The sequence below is a fragment of the Oratosquilla oratoria genome, chromosome 8 (assembly GCF_046742065.1).
Source record: "Oratosquilla oratoria isolate Oo_2021 chromosome 8, ASM4674206v1, whole genome shotgun sequence".
Taxonomy (NCBI): Eukaryota; Metazoa; Arthropoda; class Malacostraca; order Stomatopoda; family Squillidae; genus Oratosquilla; species Oratosquilla oratoria.
The window spans coordinates 4,482,168-4,497,045 of NC_134784.1; the positions used below are offsets into that span (position 1 = coordinate 4,482,168).

The 14,878-nt window shown below is 39.6% G+C and overlaps 1 protein-coding gene across 1 annotated transcript in view; it reads right to left on the minus strand.

The window, feature by feature from the left end:
- Positions 1–10,508: 10,508 nt before the first annotated feature.
- The window catches only part of LOC143027558 (DNA-binding protein SMUBP-2-like), a 208,907-nt gene continuing 204,537 nt past the window's right edge, over positions 10,509–14,878 (minus strand). The window contains exons 16-18 of the mRNA XM_076188869.1: positions 14,202–14,306; positions 13,735–13,884; positions 10,509–13,223 (exon numbers count right to left, since the gene is read on the minus strand). Coding sequence (XP_076044984.1) covers positions 13,059–13,223; positions 13,735–13,884; positions 14,202–14,306 — 420 coding nt within the window. The 3' untranslated portion in view covers positions 10,509–13,058. The remainder of the gene's footprint in view (positions 13,224–13,734; positions 13,885–14,201; positions 14,307–14,878) is intronic.

A 14,878-nucleotide genomic window follows, 5' to 3' on the forward strand; every position in this document is an offset into this window, starting at 1 on the left:
GGAGGAAGGGGTAGAAGTTGGGGGGAGATAGAAGAGGAAGAGAAAGGAAAAGGGAAAGGACGTAAGGAAAGGGGAGAGGAAGAAAGGGAGGGGAAGGTGAAAGGGGAAGAGGAGGAGGAGTGGTGAGGAGAAGGGGGAGTGAAAAGAGGAAGTGAAGGAGGGTGAGGGGAAGGGGAGGAGGGGGAGATGGGAGGGGAAGGGGAGGAGGGGGAGATGGGAGGGGAAGGGGAGGAGGGGGAGATGGGAGGGGAAGGGGAGGATGGGGAGGTGGGAGGGGAAGGTGGAGGAGATAGAAAGTGGAGAAAGGTAAGTGTGGGGGGAGAGAGCGGAAGGGAGGGGGGGGAGTGACATAGCCTGGCCGATGTTGTCAGTTGGTAGACCGGAAAGCATTTTGCTGTTGTCATTAATTGACGCTGCACACACACTGGAACAGTGTTGTCAACCCACAGGACACAACTGCTAACATGTTACGTAAGGTACTGTTGTCAGACTGAGAGAGGTTGGAAATGGCGTTGTCAGGGATGTTGGCACTGCCAAACACGTTTACATGTGTTCCTTGTAAAAGGGTAGGATTATTGTAGTAGGGTCCCGTCCTATTGTCCTTATAAGTCAAAATTAACTTTAAATTAGTTTATGGTGTTTGAATGAACTATATTTTTATCTATTTACTTAATTTATTCGCTAATTCCTTTATCTACTTATTTACTAAATTATCTATTTATTTTAGTTCATTTACCTTATTTATTTATTCCAATTTATCTATTTATCATTCAGTGTGTTAATTATCTATTTATTTGTTTTTTTATTTATTTTAGACTTGGAATATGGTCGTCGATATTCCCATTATAAGGAAACAAAAATTTTGGAGACAGAAATAATTATAATAATTAATAATAATAATAATAATAATAATAATAATAATAATAATAATAATAATAATAATAATAATAATAATGATAATGATAATGATAATAATAATAATAAAAATAATAATAATAATAACAATAATATAATAATAATAATAATAATCATAATAATAATAATAATATAATAATGATAATAATAATAATAATATAATAATAATAATGATAATAATAATAATAATAATAATAATTAATAATGATAATAATAATAATAATAATAATAATAATAGTAATAATAATAATAATATAATAATAATAATAACAATATTGATAATAATAATAATAATAATAATAATAATAATAATTATTATCATTATAATAAAAATAATAATAATAATAATAATAGTGATAATAATAATAATAAAAACAGGTCACCACGAGCGTTGTGACACAAAACGAAGACGGGATTAGCAGCACGAGACGCTAATCACCAGCCATCACGCCATAGCACTCAATAAAACAGAGCAACCCTGTTGCGTAACACAGCACAAACCCGCTTTTTGAGGGAGACGGGAAGGGAGCAGTAGAACCCGGTCGCGCCCTGTAGGCTACAGGTCTTCACTCCTGAAGCCTGTTCCTGAAATCAGCTCCTGAAGTTCTCCAGTATTCACTAAAGAGGAAATGTCTGTTCTCCTCCTCTTTCTCTTTCTCCTCCTCTCTTATTTCCTCCCCCTCCTCCTACTTCTTTCTCCTCCTCATTCCCTCACATTACCCCCTTCCTCCTACCTCTCCTCATCTTCCTCATTCCCTTACATTGCCCCTTCCTCCTACTTCTCCTCCTCCTCCTTCTCTCACATTTCCCTTTCCTCCTCCTTCTCTTTCTCCTCCTCCTCACCCCCTCACATTGCTCCTTCCTTCTACTTCTCTTCTCCTCCTCCTCCTTCCCTCACATTGCTTCTTCCTCCTACTTCTCTTTCTCCTTTTCCTCCCCCTTCCTCTCCTTCTTCCTCCTCATCCTCATTCCCCCCTCCACCTCTCCCCTATCATCTTCCCCTTCTTCACCTCCTCCTCCTCCTCCTCATTCCACCCAGCGTTGACACAGAAACACTCCCACATGATAATCGTACATTAGTCGGGCCAAAATCAATAAACTACTTTTGGAAAAAAAAAAAAAACTTTGGTCGCATGTCCAAAGCCACTGAAGGGGAAGATTTTTCCACCTACATCTTGGCAACAGAAGTACATAAAAAGTCCAACTTGTTCCCTCCTGGCGAAGAACGATACACCCGCTTCACATTAGGCAAATTATCGTCAACTGTTGTGAATTTGAATAGCTGGAATAAGACCTCACTTGCGTTATTCTAGACTTCTCTAATAATATTTCAACAACTTGTCTAACATTTGTATTGGTTTATCTTCTTTGAGGTCGTTATTCAGTGTATGAAGCAAAGGTAATTTGATCTTTGGAGACTTGACAAAACGAAATATTGTAACCGAAGTCGTTCCTTTTCGAACGAACTCATGAAAATTGGCGATAATTATACTAGTGTGAAGAGGCATTAAGATGCACCAGTTCCCTATAGGAAAGTGTTGTCGAGGAACTTATTGCCCCGACTGTATCCCACCAAGTCGGTCCAACCCCTTCATTATCTAGACGCGACCCTCATCGACATAAAACATTATCTAAAAAAAAAAAAGAAAAAAAAAGAAAAAAGAGAGAGAGAGAGAGGGGGGGGTAGGGGCGAGAAGGTAAAGGGGAGGATATCTAAAAAAAAAGAGAGAGAGGGGGAAAGGGGGGAGAAGGGAATGGGGGAGGATATCTAAAGAGATATCCCCCTTCCCTTATTTTTACCCCCCTCTCCCCATATCCCTATCGGACATGTCCTTGTGTACAAGGTTGAGACGGGCTAGGGGATTCGATCTTGGGTTTTTATTTTGCTTGGATATCCACCCAACCACCTGACCAATCCTACCCACTCATCGTCTACCCCAGGATTTTTTATTTTTATTTTTTTTCTGCTGCGACCACTACAAATTGCTTCGACAGATTCACGATCCACTCCCCGTCTAGCACCTATAACAGATTTCTCTGTTTCCGTGTATCTGCTTGCCTGTCCATGTATGTGTGTACGAGTATGTCACTGTTCACTTGTTACGTCTGAGCTAGGTTCGAGTCCTTAGCTTGACCACGCATCAGTTTCCGTATATGCTTCCGTCGAGCTCCTCGTCAGTCTCGACCATGATGGCATGGAATTAAAATGAAAATTAATGTGGTTGAAAAGATGAAAATGTATGTTGTATGTACGTGTGTATGTGTGTATGTACGTAGGTATGCATGTACGTATGTAAGCTTGTATGGCTCTCCCACTGGGGGTCGGGACCCCCAGTGTGAAAACCTCTGACACGTCTACCTCTCTACCTCGATAACAAGTCTACCTGTGTTATCTACCTGCGTTCACCTACAGAGTCTACCCTCGTTACACATGTCTACGTGCTTCCTTATCTATCGGCAGCCCCTGTCTTCCGTCTACTCGTTTTCCCTGTCCAAATGTGACTCTCCCCTCCCTCCCTCCCTCCCTTCCCCTCCGTCTACTCGGTTCAATACTTCAAAGAAGGTCTCTTCTTCTTCTTCTTTATTTTTTACTTTCTTCTTCTTCTTCTTTTTATTCTTTACCTTCTTCTTCTTCTATTTATTCTTTACCTCTTTCTTCTTCTTTTTATTATTTACCTCCTTCTTCATCTTTTTCTTTTCTTCTTTTTCTTCCACATGTTTTTTTATTCTTCTTGTTCTTCTTCTCCTCATCAACAACTAAATTATGAAACTCATTTCCCGAGGGGTGAGGGACCACGAAGAAGAGAAAAACAATTAAAATATGAGAGAGTTGGGGAGAGGGAATGAGAGAGGGTGAATATGAAAGAGTGAGATGATTAAGAGAGGGAGAGAGAGAAAGAGAGAAAAAGGCACAGAAGGATAGAGAAAGAGAAAGGAAGAATGTGGGAAATAAAGAGAAATAATGATAATAATGATAATAATGATGATGATGATGATATGGTTTTACGTCACACACTCCCCCCCCTATCGGGAGGCTAGGACGGTGCCCCTCACAGAGGGCTTTGTAGCGTGGAATTTAATGAACCATGCCCTTGGTTCAACTTCGCCGGTGGCAGGATTCGAACCGCCTTCACTTCGACCTTCACCGCAAGTAACGACGCCCTAATCCGCTCAGCCAGTGAGCTTCCTTATAATTATAATAATGATAATAATAATACATATACCAACAGGTTTTTCCCCCCTTACAAGGGAGGTAGCCAAAGTAAAAGGTATAAATCCACTCCCAACCATTTCATCCCCACATACTTAGCTCCTATTCACCACCCCTCCCTCCCTCTTTTCTTGGCTCCTCCTGGAAGATGGTCATCCTTGCATCTCCCAACTCTCTTTATTCTATGTTTCTGCCTCATACAGTGCTGTCGGCATGATCACTCCTTCATACAATCTCCTCTTAGTATCCATTCCCAAATGTCTATTTCTCATTACAGTTTTTAATCCCCTCAGGCATTTACTTGCTTCTCTCAACCTACATTCTACCTCCACCTCTACTCCTCCCTTTCCCGCCACATTCACATTCAATTATCTAAAGCTATCCACTTCCTCCAGCTTCTCTCCCTTAATACTCACTTTCAAGTTGCTGCCTTGTATATCTCAACACCTTTTACCCACATTTATCTTCAACTTCCTTCTTTTGCACACCTTCCCAAACTCTGTCACTAACTTCCTCAATCCCTCCTCTGATCCTACCACAAGTGCAGGGTTATCAGCAAACAACAACTGGCTTATCTCCCACTTTTCTCCATTTTCTTTAACCATTTCCAATACCCGGCCCATTACCCTTGTGTTTACCTCTCGCATCACCCCATTCATGTATAAATTGAACAGCCAAGGTGACAAAACGCATCCCTGGCACAGTCCTACCTTTACCTCAAACCACTATCTCCATTTCTAATTCTAAAACATATTCTAGTACTCAAAAAATCTTAAACTGCTCTTAACAGCTTTCCTCCTATACCATATATCTGCAATAGCTCCCACAGTGCCTTCCTGTCTACCCTGTCATAAGCCATTTCCAGATCCAATAAGGCCCAAAAAACATCCTTACCTTTTCCTAAATCTTTCTCACATATCTGCCTTACCACAAAAGTTTGATCCATACAACCCCTACCTATCCTAAATTGACACTGTTCTTCACCAATCACTCCCTCTGTTCCTCTCCTAATCCTCTCAATCAAAAACCTCCCATAAGCCTTCCCAACTACACTCAACGAACTGATCCCTCTGAAACTACTACACTCACACTTGTCACCTTTCCCCTTTTAAAGTGGAACTATAGAGGCACTCCTCCAGTCCTCCGGCACTCTACTCTTTTTAGACAAACATTAAACAACCTCACCAGCCACCATCACTGTACTTCCCTTTTTTAGACACTCTACATGACACCCATTTAACCCAAATGGCTTACCTGGTCTCATCATTTTAATATTTGCTTTCACCTTATCTTTCTTTATTTCTCCTCCATTTTCCTTATTCGTCATGGTCATTTTCTTAGTGCTTCCCACTGTAACTGCCTTTCCCCCCTATCCTCCTTCACATTTAGCAACTCCCTAAAATACTCTGCCCATCTTCCTCTTACTGCTGTCTCTTCCATTATCATCTCTCCATCTACACCTTTTACCTTTTCTTCTCTACTTGATTCACCTCCCCTTCATCTCTTAATTTCCTTCCAAAACATCTTTTTATTACTTTCAAATTTTTCTGTCATGTTCTTACCCCATTTCACATCTGCTCTCCTCTTCGTCTCCTTTATGCTTTACTTCTCTTTTCTTTGTACCTCTCATATGATTATCTCATCCTATTTAGCAACCAATCTGTGAATGCTCGGATGTTCTCTTCTACAACCTTCTTTGCTTCATCAACCCACCACTCACTACCCTTCCTTCTATTTCCTCCCATCCCCCTTGTTCCACACACCATCTTTGCACACCTTGTGACTCCCTCTTTGAAACATCCCCATTCCTAGTTCTACTCTATCCTTCACTCCCTCCCACTCCTCTCTCAGCTTCTTCTTGTACTCCTCCTTTTCTTTCTTATCAAAGCAGTTTACTCTAAGCACCTCCCTACCTTATGTCCATTTCCTCTTTCTCCACTATCCTCCATTGTCAACTAACTTCTACCAAAAAATGATCTGATATTCCACCACTCTCTCCCCTAGGAACATGTACATCCAAAACTCTTCCTACTCTTCTCCTGGTTACCACTATATAGTACATTAAATCCCTTTGTATTTTATCATTTAAATAAAAATTTTCATGAAGGTAATGGTCGCCATGGTCAATTTGGACAGGATTTTGAGTCGCAGCTAAAAAAGGTTAAGAACCACTGCTGTATGGTTTTATAAGTATCACATTTGAGGTATTGAGTAAAAGTTTTATATAGGCAATAAGTTAAAAGCATTGGTGACACCACTACAGACCAGTTATACAGTACAATTATATAAATGGAGACCAGTATCCACTCACGGAGATCAAGAGTGAATGTCTATCTGTCTATATACAAAGGGCTTTCTCCCCCTTATAAGGGAGGTAGCCAAGTCAAAGACATGCAGCCACTCCCATAAAAAGAAAGAAAAAAATGTGAATGTAAAGTGGAGAAATAAGAAAATGGAGGGAGGCACAGAGGTGCTGAAAATGAACAAGTTAAAAAAAAAAAAAAAAAAAAAAAGCCCTGCAGAATTGAGAGAAGTATAATATGCAATGAAAAATAAAGGGGAAACAGGAGTAGAGGAAGAATGAACATTCATTATTTCAAGGAGGAAGTGGTTGCTAAGTGCACAAAAACAGTGTGTGGGATGAGGAGGATGGGAGTGAACAGAAGGAAAGGCAGTGAATGAAGAAAATTAAAACGAGATGGCAGAAAAGAGGCAAGCATATGAAAGGGAATTGGGCAGGTAAGTTAGTGTGAACAAATTATATGCAAAGGAACAAGTGTGTTACTGAGGGGATGCCATGAGAGGGGAAGCGTGCAAGAGGGAGACCAGACAGGAGGTGAAGAGATGAGATACAGAAGTTTGTAGGAGTGACATGACAGAGGTTGCCATAGTTGCATGGGTCATGGAATAGTATGAGAGAGGCCTTTGTTCAGCAGTAGACTTAGAATCAGGAATCTCACATGGGGGGCATATGCCCTGGGATAGCACATTTAGGGGGGAGGCAATTCCAGTCTGGATATGCTGCCCATAAGGCTGACAAAATAATTATAATAAAAAAAAGGTCAAAGGAGCCCTGAATATTTCACTGTAATATACGAATTTTGCATTAGTCAACAAAATATGAAATATTTTCCCCTTATCCTTTCTGCAATAGGGACATTAAATACAAATTTTAAAATCTGTTTAATTATTTCACAAGCCAATAGCTAAAACAGGCTGTAAGGGATGGTGGAGATGGGAAGTGGTGATGGGGGAGAGGCGTCACTGAGAACTTTGCCCCCCTGGGGTGGCACTTAGGCATGTAAGGGCTCTGCTTAGAATGGCTGATTCATTGATTAATATGAAGAATGGTTACAAACAAGAAATAAGGAAACATATCAGAGGTACAGGGTAAAGAGAGCAGAAGCAAAATACATAGGGAGGAAGGCTAAGAGAAGAGCAGACGCAAGCTTGGATGTGTTGAGAACTTTAGAAAGAACAAAGAGACGATTTGAAAGGAAATTAAAAGAGTGTACGGAGATGAGTTGGGTGGAGAGGAGAGGGTAGAGGGAGCTGATGGTCAGATGTTTGAAACTTTAAGATTCATTTAGATAAACACCTAACCAATATGCTGAAATGCCTGCCAATTATTTGGTTCACTTGATTCTTTATTTCTTCATTTGCCCATTTATTCTTAGCATCTGACCTAGTTATAGACCAAAAGATGTCCTGTTCATATACTCTTCCTTTGTAATCCTTTGTACGGGGCAAAAACATGGAACATAAGAGAGGAAGAGAGAAGGAGATTGAATGTGTTTGAGATGAAATGTCTGAGAAGTATGATAGGGGTTACTAGGCTGGATAGAGTGAGAAATGAGGAGGTGAGGAGGAGAACAGGGGTGGAAAGGGAACTGGGAGATAGGTTTGATGAAAGAGTATTTGGATGGTTTGGACACATGGAAAGAATGAGTGAAGAAAGATTAGTAAAAGAAGTGTGGAGGGCAGAGGTGGAAGGAGTGAATATGAGGGGGTGTCCTAGGATGAGATGGATGGATGGGGTGAAAGGGGCATTACAAAAGAGAGGAATGTCTGTTGAGGAAGGATGGGAGAGCACAGAGGATAGGGGTGAATGGAGAGGGTTTGTGTATAGATGATGCTGTGATGCATGAGGGGGAGTGGGTGGGGGATGGGGGGGTGAGTAAATATGTATGAGAAAAAAATTGACGCAGCCCGAAGGGATTTCTCCCCATCTTCTCCTTTTCTGCATGAGGGGATGGAAAGGGGGGGGGGTCGCCAAATTTATGAGGCGGCCTTGCTGTGGATGTGCTGTGTCTTGTGACACTGCTTCTGACCCAAGGCAGTGTACAGAATGCAGGGATGACCCATCACCCAGGAGGTACCAAGATAAGAGGGAGGGAGGAGGGTGGAGGGGAGTGGAATATATAGGAAATGGAATGGGTGGGAGTGGTTTCTATGCCTTTTTCTTTTTGGCTACCCCCCGTGTAGGGGGAAAAATCCTCTGGCAAATGTGTGTATGTATGTTGTAATCCTTTAAAAGCAAAAGCATTGAAAGGAACACGAGTGGATATTTCAAGAAGTTACTGACTGTAGAGGAGCTTCGATTGTAGCAGTGGGAGATACCAGGAAATCAATATGTTGGGAAAGGAGAGTGATAATGATATAGATGAAAAGGAGATACAAGTAGTACTGAAAGAGAGGAAAGCTGGAGAGGGACCTAGGTGGGCTGATAGTTATGTGGAGTGTCTAACAAAAGGTGCAATTACACTGAAAAGGTTGGAGAGCTTGTTTAATGTGTGTCTAAGGGAAGGAAGTATACCAGTGGAGTGAAGGAATTCATGCAATTTCAATATAAATCAAACAGGGAAGGACAAATATGAATGTAGTAATTTTAGAGAAACCTGCCTGTTAAGCACAGTTGGTAAGGTGTATACAAGGGTTCTAACTTAGGGAATTTGGAGAACAGAGGGAGTAATTGGGGAAGAGAAGTGTAGGTTCAAGTGAGGAATGGGATGTGTTGACATGTATTTACAGTAAGACATGCATACATACATATACCAAGGGCTTTTTCCCCCTTACAAGGGAGGTAGCCAAAGTCAAAATGCATAATTACACTCCCACCCATTCCACCCCCATTTACCATCCATGAATGGGACAGATATGCAAAAAGTTTTTGGTAAAGGGTATGGATGTCTCTCAGGCATTCATGAACTTGATGAAGGTTTATGACAGGGTAGACAGAGGTGTTGTGGAGTGTGTTGCAGTTGTATGGGATAGGTGGTGGTTTGTTGAGGGCATTCAAAAGTTTTTATATGAATAGTAGAACATATACAAGGGTCGGAAATGGAGAGAGTAAGAACATAAGAATTAAAGAGAGTGCAAGAGACCATAAGGCCTACACTAGGCAGTTTCATGTCCCTTACCACCTGTCATCCCTATCCATAAAGATATCTATGCTTCTCTTAAAACAACTACTTGTTTCATCACTCACTGCATGATTACTAAGTCTATTACATTTGTCCACCACTCTGTTGGTAAACTAGTTATTGACCATTTCCTTCTTAACCAGGTCAGTATGATGATGTGTACATAGGCATCATGAGGTGTGAGTGGGTACACAAGAATGCTGGTGTCGGCATCTTGATTATATATTTTTTGTGGTTGTACACGAGTTACCCCGATTCTGTGAAATGGTTTGATCATAATTTTCTATGTTTATTATTACTCAGAGTAAAAGAGAATGAGTAATACAGCAGCGACTATATTTCATAATGCAAGTAACGTGATGAATTGTACATATGGCAGCCAATGCTGCACACAAGAACTTGACTCAAACTGAAGTGGTTAAACCTAAATTTGTCCAATGGTTTGAGGTGAAGATGGGGCTACATTAGAGTTGCATGAAGTTGCCATGGGTGTTCAACAACATGTGTATGGACGATGTTGAAAAGGAGGTAAAGGAGGGAAGAGTGTTAGGCAGAAGTCTGTAATTGGTGAGAGTGGATGGATGTGAGCATAAACCATTTGTTTGTTTATGATGCTGCACAATTGTAGTAATTCTTCTCTTTACTTATAGTTACTTATAGTGGGTATATGTGTTATGTGTCATAGTATAGTCATTCTTCTCTTTATTGCATATGTAATACTTAATCCCTAAGATGGTGTTCACCTCATGTAGTGGCTAGTCATGGCTGATTTGAAATAATAAACACAGTAAATATTTCCATATTGTTTAACATAACCACATTGGTAACTCTCTCCACCACACAATATTATTCAGAAAAAAATGTTGGACTGCTGCTACAGCAGATAGGATGAAGAGTATGCTTATTAAGTGACAAAGAAACTTAAAGTTACAAGTAAATAAAACAAAACTTAACTGTTGAATTTATTCATTTCATATATTTGCCTTACAATCATTCAATGAGATCCTCTCAGCTCATTTTTATGATTTTATCGCTGATGTATTACTGAACCCATTCAGCAGTATGGACTGCTGTGTAGATTTTGCTGCCGTAAATGTAAAATATTTTATCCAGATGCAGGGTAGCCAGTGACTTGAATGAGGTCTTAACTAATTGAGATTGTTAAATTTAGAGTTTTCTCAAAGCTAAACACAACTGTTTGATATTTGCACCATCAAATCCCATAAAGTGTCCAAAGGTAGTGAGTAGATCTGGGGTCACCAAACTACAGCCCTTGAGGTTATAGTTTGTCCAGCCCACCACCACAATGTACATATAAAAAAGAATTGCTGAAAAACTATTATTTTTCTAAAAAAAAAAAAAAAAAAAAATTGTCTATTCAATTAATTGTATTGAACAAAATGGTTATGAGGCCTGTGCCTATTATTCTCTAAGGTATCTGGCCTCCTGTGAAAAAAGTTGGGTGACATTGCAAAACAGTTTTATTTTGGTCAATGCCAGACAATTTCATCTGGATAAAAGAAACCTCCACTCTTCAAAAGGTTGAGCACTATTTCAAATAACCCTGTGAGAAATGTTATTACAATTACAAGTTTTATTGAAAGTAATGCCAAATGATTCCACTTAACTGGAAAAATCTTTCCCTCCATTGACCCTTTCCAGATAATGACGCCAATGTTGGTGTCATGAGGTGCGAGTGTGAATGCGAGGATGCTGGCATCAGCATCCTGATTATATTTGTTTTTGTAGTTGTAGCTGAGTGACCCCTGTATTCTGTGAACAAACTTGATTGCATTTTCTGTGGTTATAAACATTCAGGGTGAAAGAGAACAAGTATTACAGCTGTAACTTTATATTTCATAATGTGTGTATTGCGATGCATCATTGAATCATCACACATCAGGCAGCTGTGCGCAAGTATTCCACTCATATTGAAGAGGTTAAAGTTGTAGGCTCACACAGACAGTAAATTTAAATCACTTTAAACACTGCTTCCAAAGCTTCCAATAGTGATTCACTAATTCAATTTAACGTCACAAACTCCCCTGCCAGGTGGTTAGGATGTTGCTCCTTATAAAGGACTTTGTAGTGTGGAATTTAATGAACCATGCCCTTGGTCCAACTCACTGGTGGCAGGGTTTGAATTAACATCACCTCAATCTCCACTGGAAGCAGTGACACTCTGACCTGCTCGGCTAGCGAGCTTCCAATATTAATTCTAATAAAGATCTTTAGATAGTATGAAAAATGAACATTAATCCTTTTTCTACAATGAAATCTCCCAAGATTAATAAAATTGTCTGGTGTTAGCCAGAATAAAATCTGTAGTAGTAAGTACAGTTGCCTCCAGTGTAATATTGTTGGGCACATCACTGTATTGAAAAAATTAATTGAGATAAATATACAATCTTTCACTGAGGAAATGTATCCTAAGATGAAAAAAATCCTCTAAGCTTAGAATAAAATTTGTAGTTGAGGTGTTATTTCAATCTATCTATATACCAAAGGCTTTTTCCCCCTTATAAGGGAGTTAGCCAAATCAAAGACACACACCCATTCCCACCCAATCCACCACCCTTGTTTCTCTCTTATCATAACTCCTTGTGGATGAAGGGTCATCCCTGTCTCCAGCCTACTGCAATGCAGTAAGATGCAGCACATCTACAGCAAGGCTGATTCACTTACATGGCAACCTCCCTCTCTGTCTCCTCATGCGGAAATTAGGGAAGACGCGGGCTGCGTCAAAATATCATCCGCACACAACCACTCCCCCCTTCTCTTTTTCTTGCTCAACAGACACAGAAAAGAGAAAAGACAGGAATTAAATCCTTTTGGGCTGCATCAAAATATCATCTATACACAGCCATTCTCCACTCATCCCTATCCCCTGCCTTCTCTCTTCCTTGATCAACAGACATTCCCCTCTTACTCAAAGCCTCTTTCAATCCTGACAACCAAAACTGGCTTCACTATAAAATCTACTCTAAGGCCAGATTTTTATTCATCACCTTTTATGTTTCCATATGAATCATGACATAATATCACAACCTGAAAGAAAAACTCAAGCACACTTACTCTTAAGAAAGAAAGAAAGAAAAAAAAAAAAAACTCTTATTCAGTTGAATGGCTGGACACTTTTAATACCATTAAGGTATTGCAGAATGCAGGCATGTAGGCTAGTTGTTTTTATGGTCTTTTTTACCTTTGGGCTTCTGTATATTATACAAAAATATATACTGTTATATTTGTATAACTCCCTTGCCACAAGTAATCCATTTAAACACAGATAAAAAGAGTAGGCTTTTCCAATTCAGCATGAAGGGGCCATAACAACGCTGCAGAAAATCCAACTTACAAGCAGTACTGGTAAATTCGTAAATATCTCTGAAGAAGATGAATCTCCACTGAGGTACAGAATCTAACTTCCCAAGTCTACTTTTGATTGCAAAGAGGGTTTTCTTATGCGCATTTAAGTCACATCACAATGAATTTCCTATATAATGGCTGTGTTAAGTCTGTTCATTTTCCTTTCCAGGTTTCTTTTGTTTCCTTTTACCCTCCATATCTTCTAACTTCTTGTCTAGCTTCCGCTGTAAATGAACGCGCTTGGTTGGATCAGGCTTTTTAGATGGAATGCCACTCCCAGGATAGAGCACACCCTCTCGTACAATCATCTGACAAGAAAAAGAAAATGTTAGGAAGGAGGGAACTACCCATGTCAAAAGTCACTCATCTATTTTGTCATTATTTTGCCATTATCAACTAACTAAATTCATTATGGTCTAATTAAGCTCTTCAAAGTTCATATGTGATGGCATTCCCTGAGCTGAACAAAATAACCTTGTAATAACTAGAATAAATATTTAAAGTATGCCATTACTGTATAGACTTTAATCATAGCAGTCCCAACCACTTCACTAAAGTGATGTTCTGCTGAAAAAATCTTATATTGGCGAGAATAATGTCTTAAGAGTATATCACTACAATGCATGTGGTAAATCAATACCTTATTTTACAGTTCACCTTTTCAACATGGTAGCATTTTAATACAAACCCTGAATGGAGAAAAAAAAAAAAAAAAAAAAAATCAATGGAGGTCCTATTACACCTAGAGTCAACCTCTAGTTGAAGGTAACTGTCACCTCATGACTACGAGTCAAAACATATGCAGCAAACTGAACAAACCTTCCTGGCCTCTGCACGGGCCTGATCACCACAGCCATGCACTTCAGCCATGTGGTGAGCGAGGCAGAAAGTTTTTTGGCAAAAGTGGCACTGTTGGAAGATGATGGATGTGGCCACTTTACATTTCGACATAGAGCAGGTATTGTCTTTCTGCATGGATGAAATGTAAGAGGAGGAGAAAATTAACATTCATACACAGTACTCTTTGGAGGAAAATACATCCTGAGAGAAAGAAAGAAAGAGAGAGAAAGAGAGAGAAAGGGTGGGAGAAAAGGAGGTAGAGAGAAGGAGAAGGAAGGAGAGAGATGGGGGTAGTCAGATGGTGGTTGAGGAGAGAGAAAAGTTCTATAATATGGTATATACATCTTTATAAAGACGGAAAGACAAGAAAAAAAATCAGACATGGATACTGAACTCACATTAATCAGTTCAAAACATAATAATAAAAGACCAAAGATAAGCCCTACCTTTGTGAATGAAGCAATCAAATCATCAAAATCTTCCTCCTTATCCTGCTTTTTATCTTTACCTTTTGTTTTCTTTGTCTTCTTTCGTACAGAGGAATCCTCTGACTGGAAATTAGAAATGATTCTGATGAAGATATACATTACTATAATGTGTACTTCTTTGCAAATCTTTCTTACATATCAGCAAGTAATTACTTGGGTGATAGATACTTCCTAACTACAAATACTCATGGTTGATATGAGCTTTGAAATGAGATATATTTCATGTTGAACTGAATAGAGAACATCTCACTCTAGAGAACTATCTAGTTAACGCAATCAGCAAAAAGCTCAGCATCTTAGGGGTCACAGAGTTACTCTTCCAACACCAAAAGCTGTTTTGCTCTCACTACTCTACCAGAAGGCTCTTCCTCCTTCACTCCTCTATAGAATAGATATGGGGAACATCCCTCCGGATTGTCATTCACTCATCCATTCCCGATCTCCCTTCACACATTCACATCTCTAGCATTATCTTTCAAGCTCTATTGACAGACCACGTGCATCTAAAGCTCTTTTCATCTCATCAATCCATCTTGTTCTAAGTCTTCCTCTCAGGCTCAATTCACTTACTTCTATAGTTCCCATACACTTCACTAGTTGTTTCTCCTTTATTCTTCCTTTATGTCCACACAACT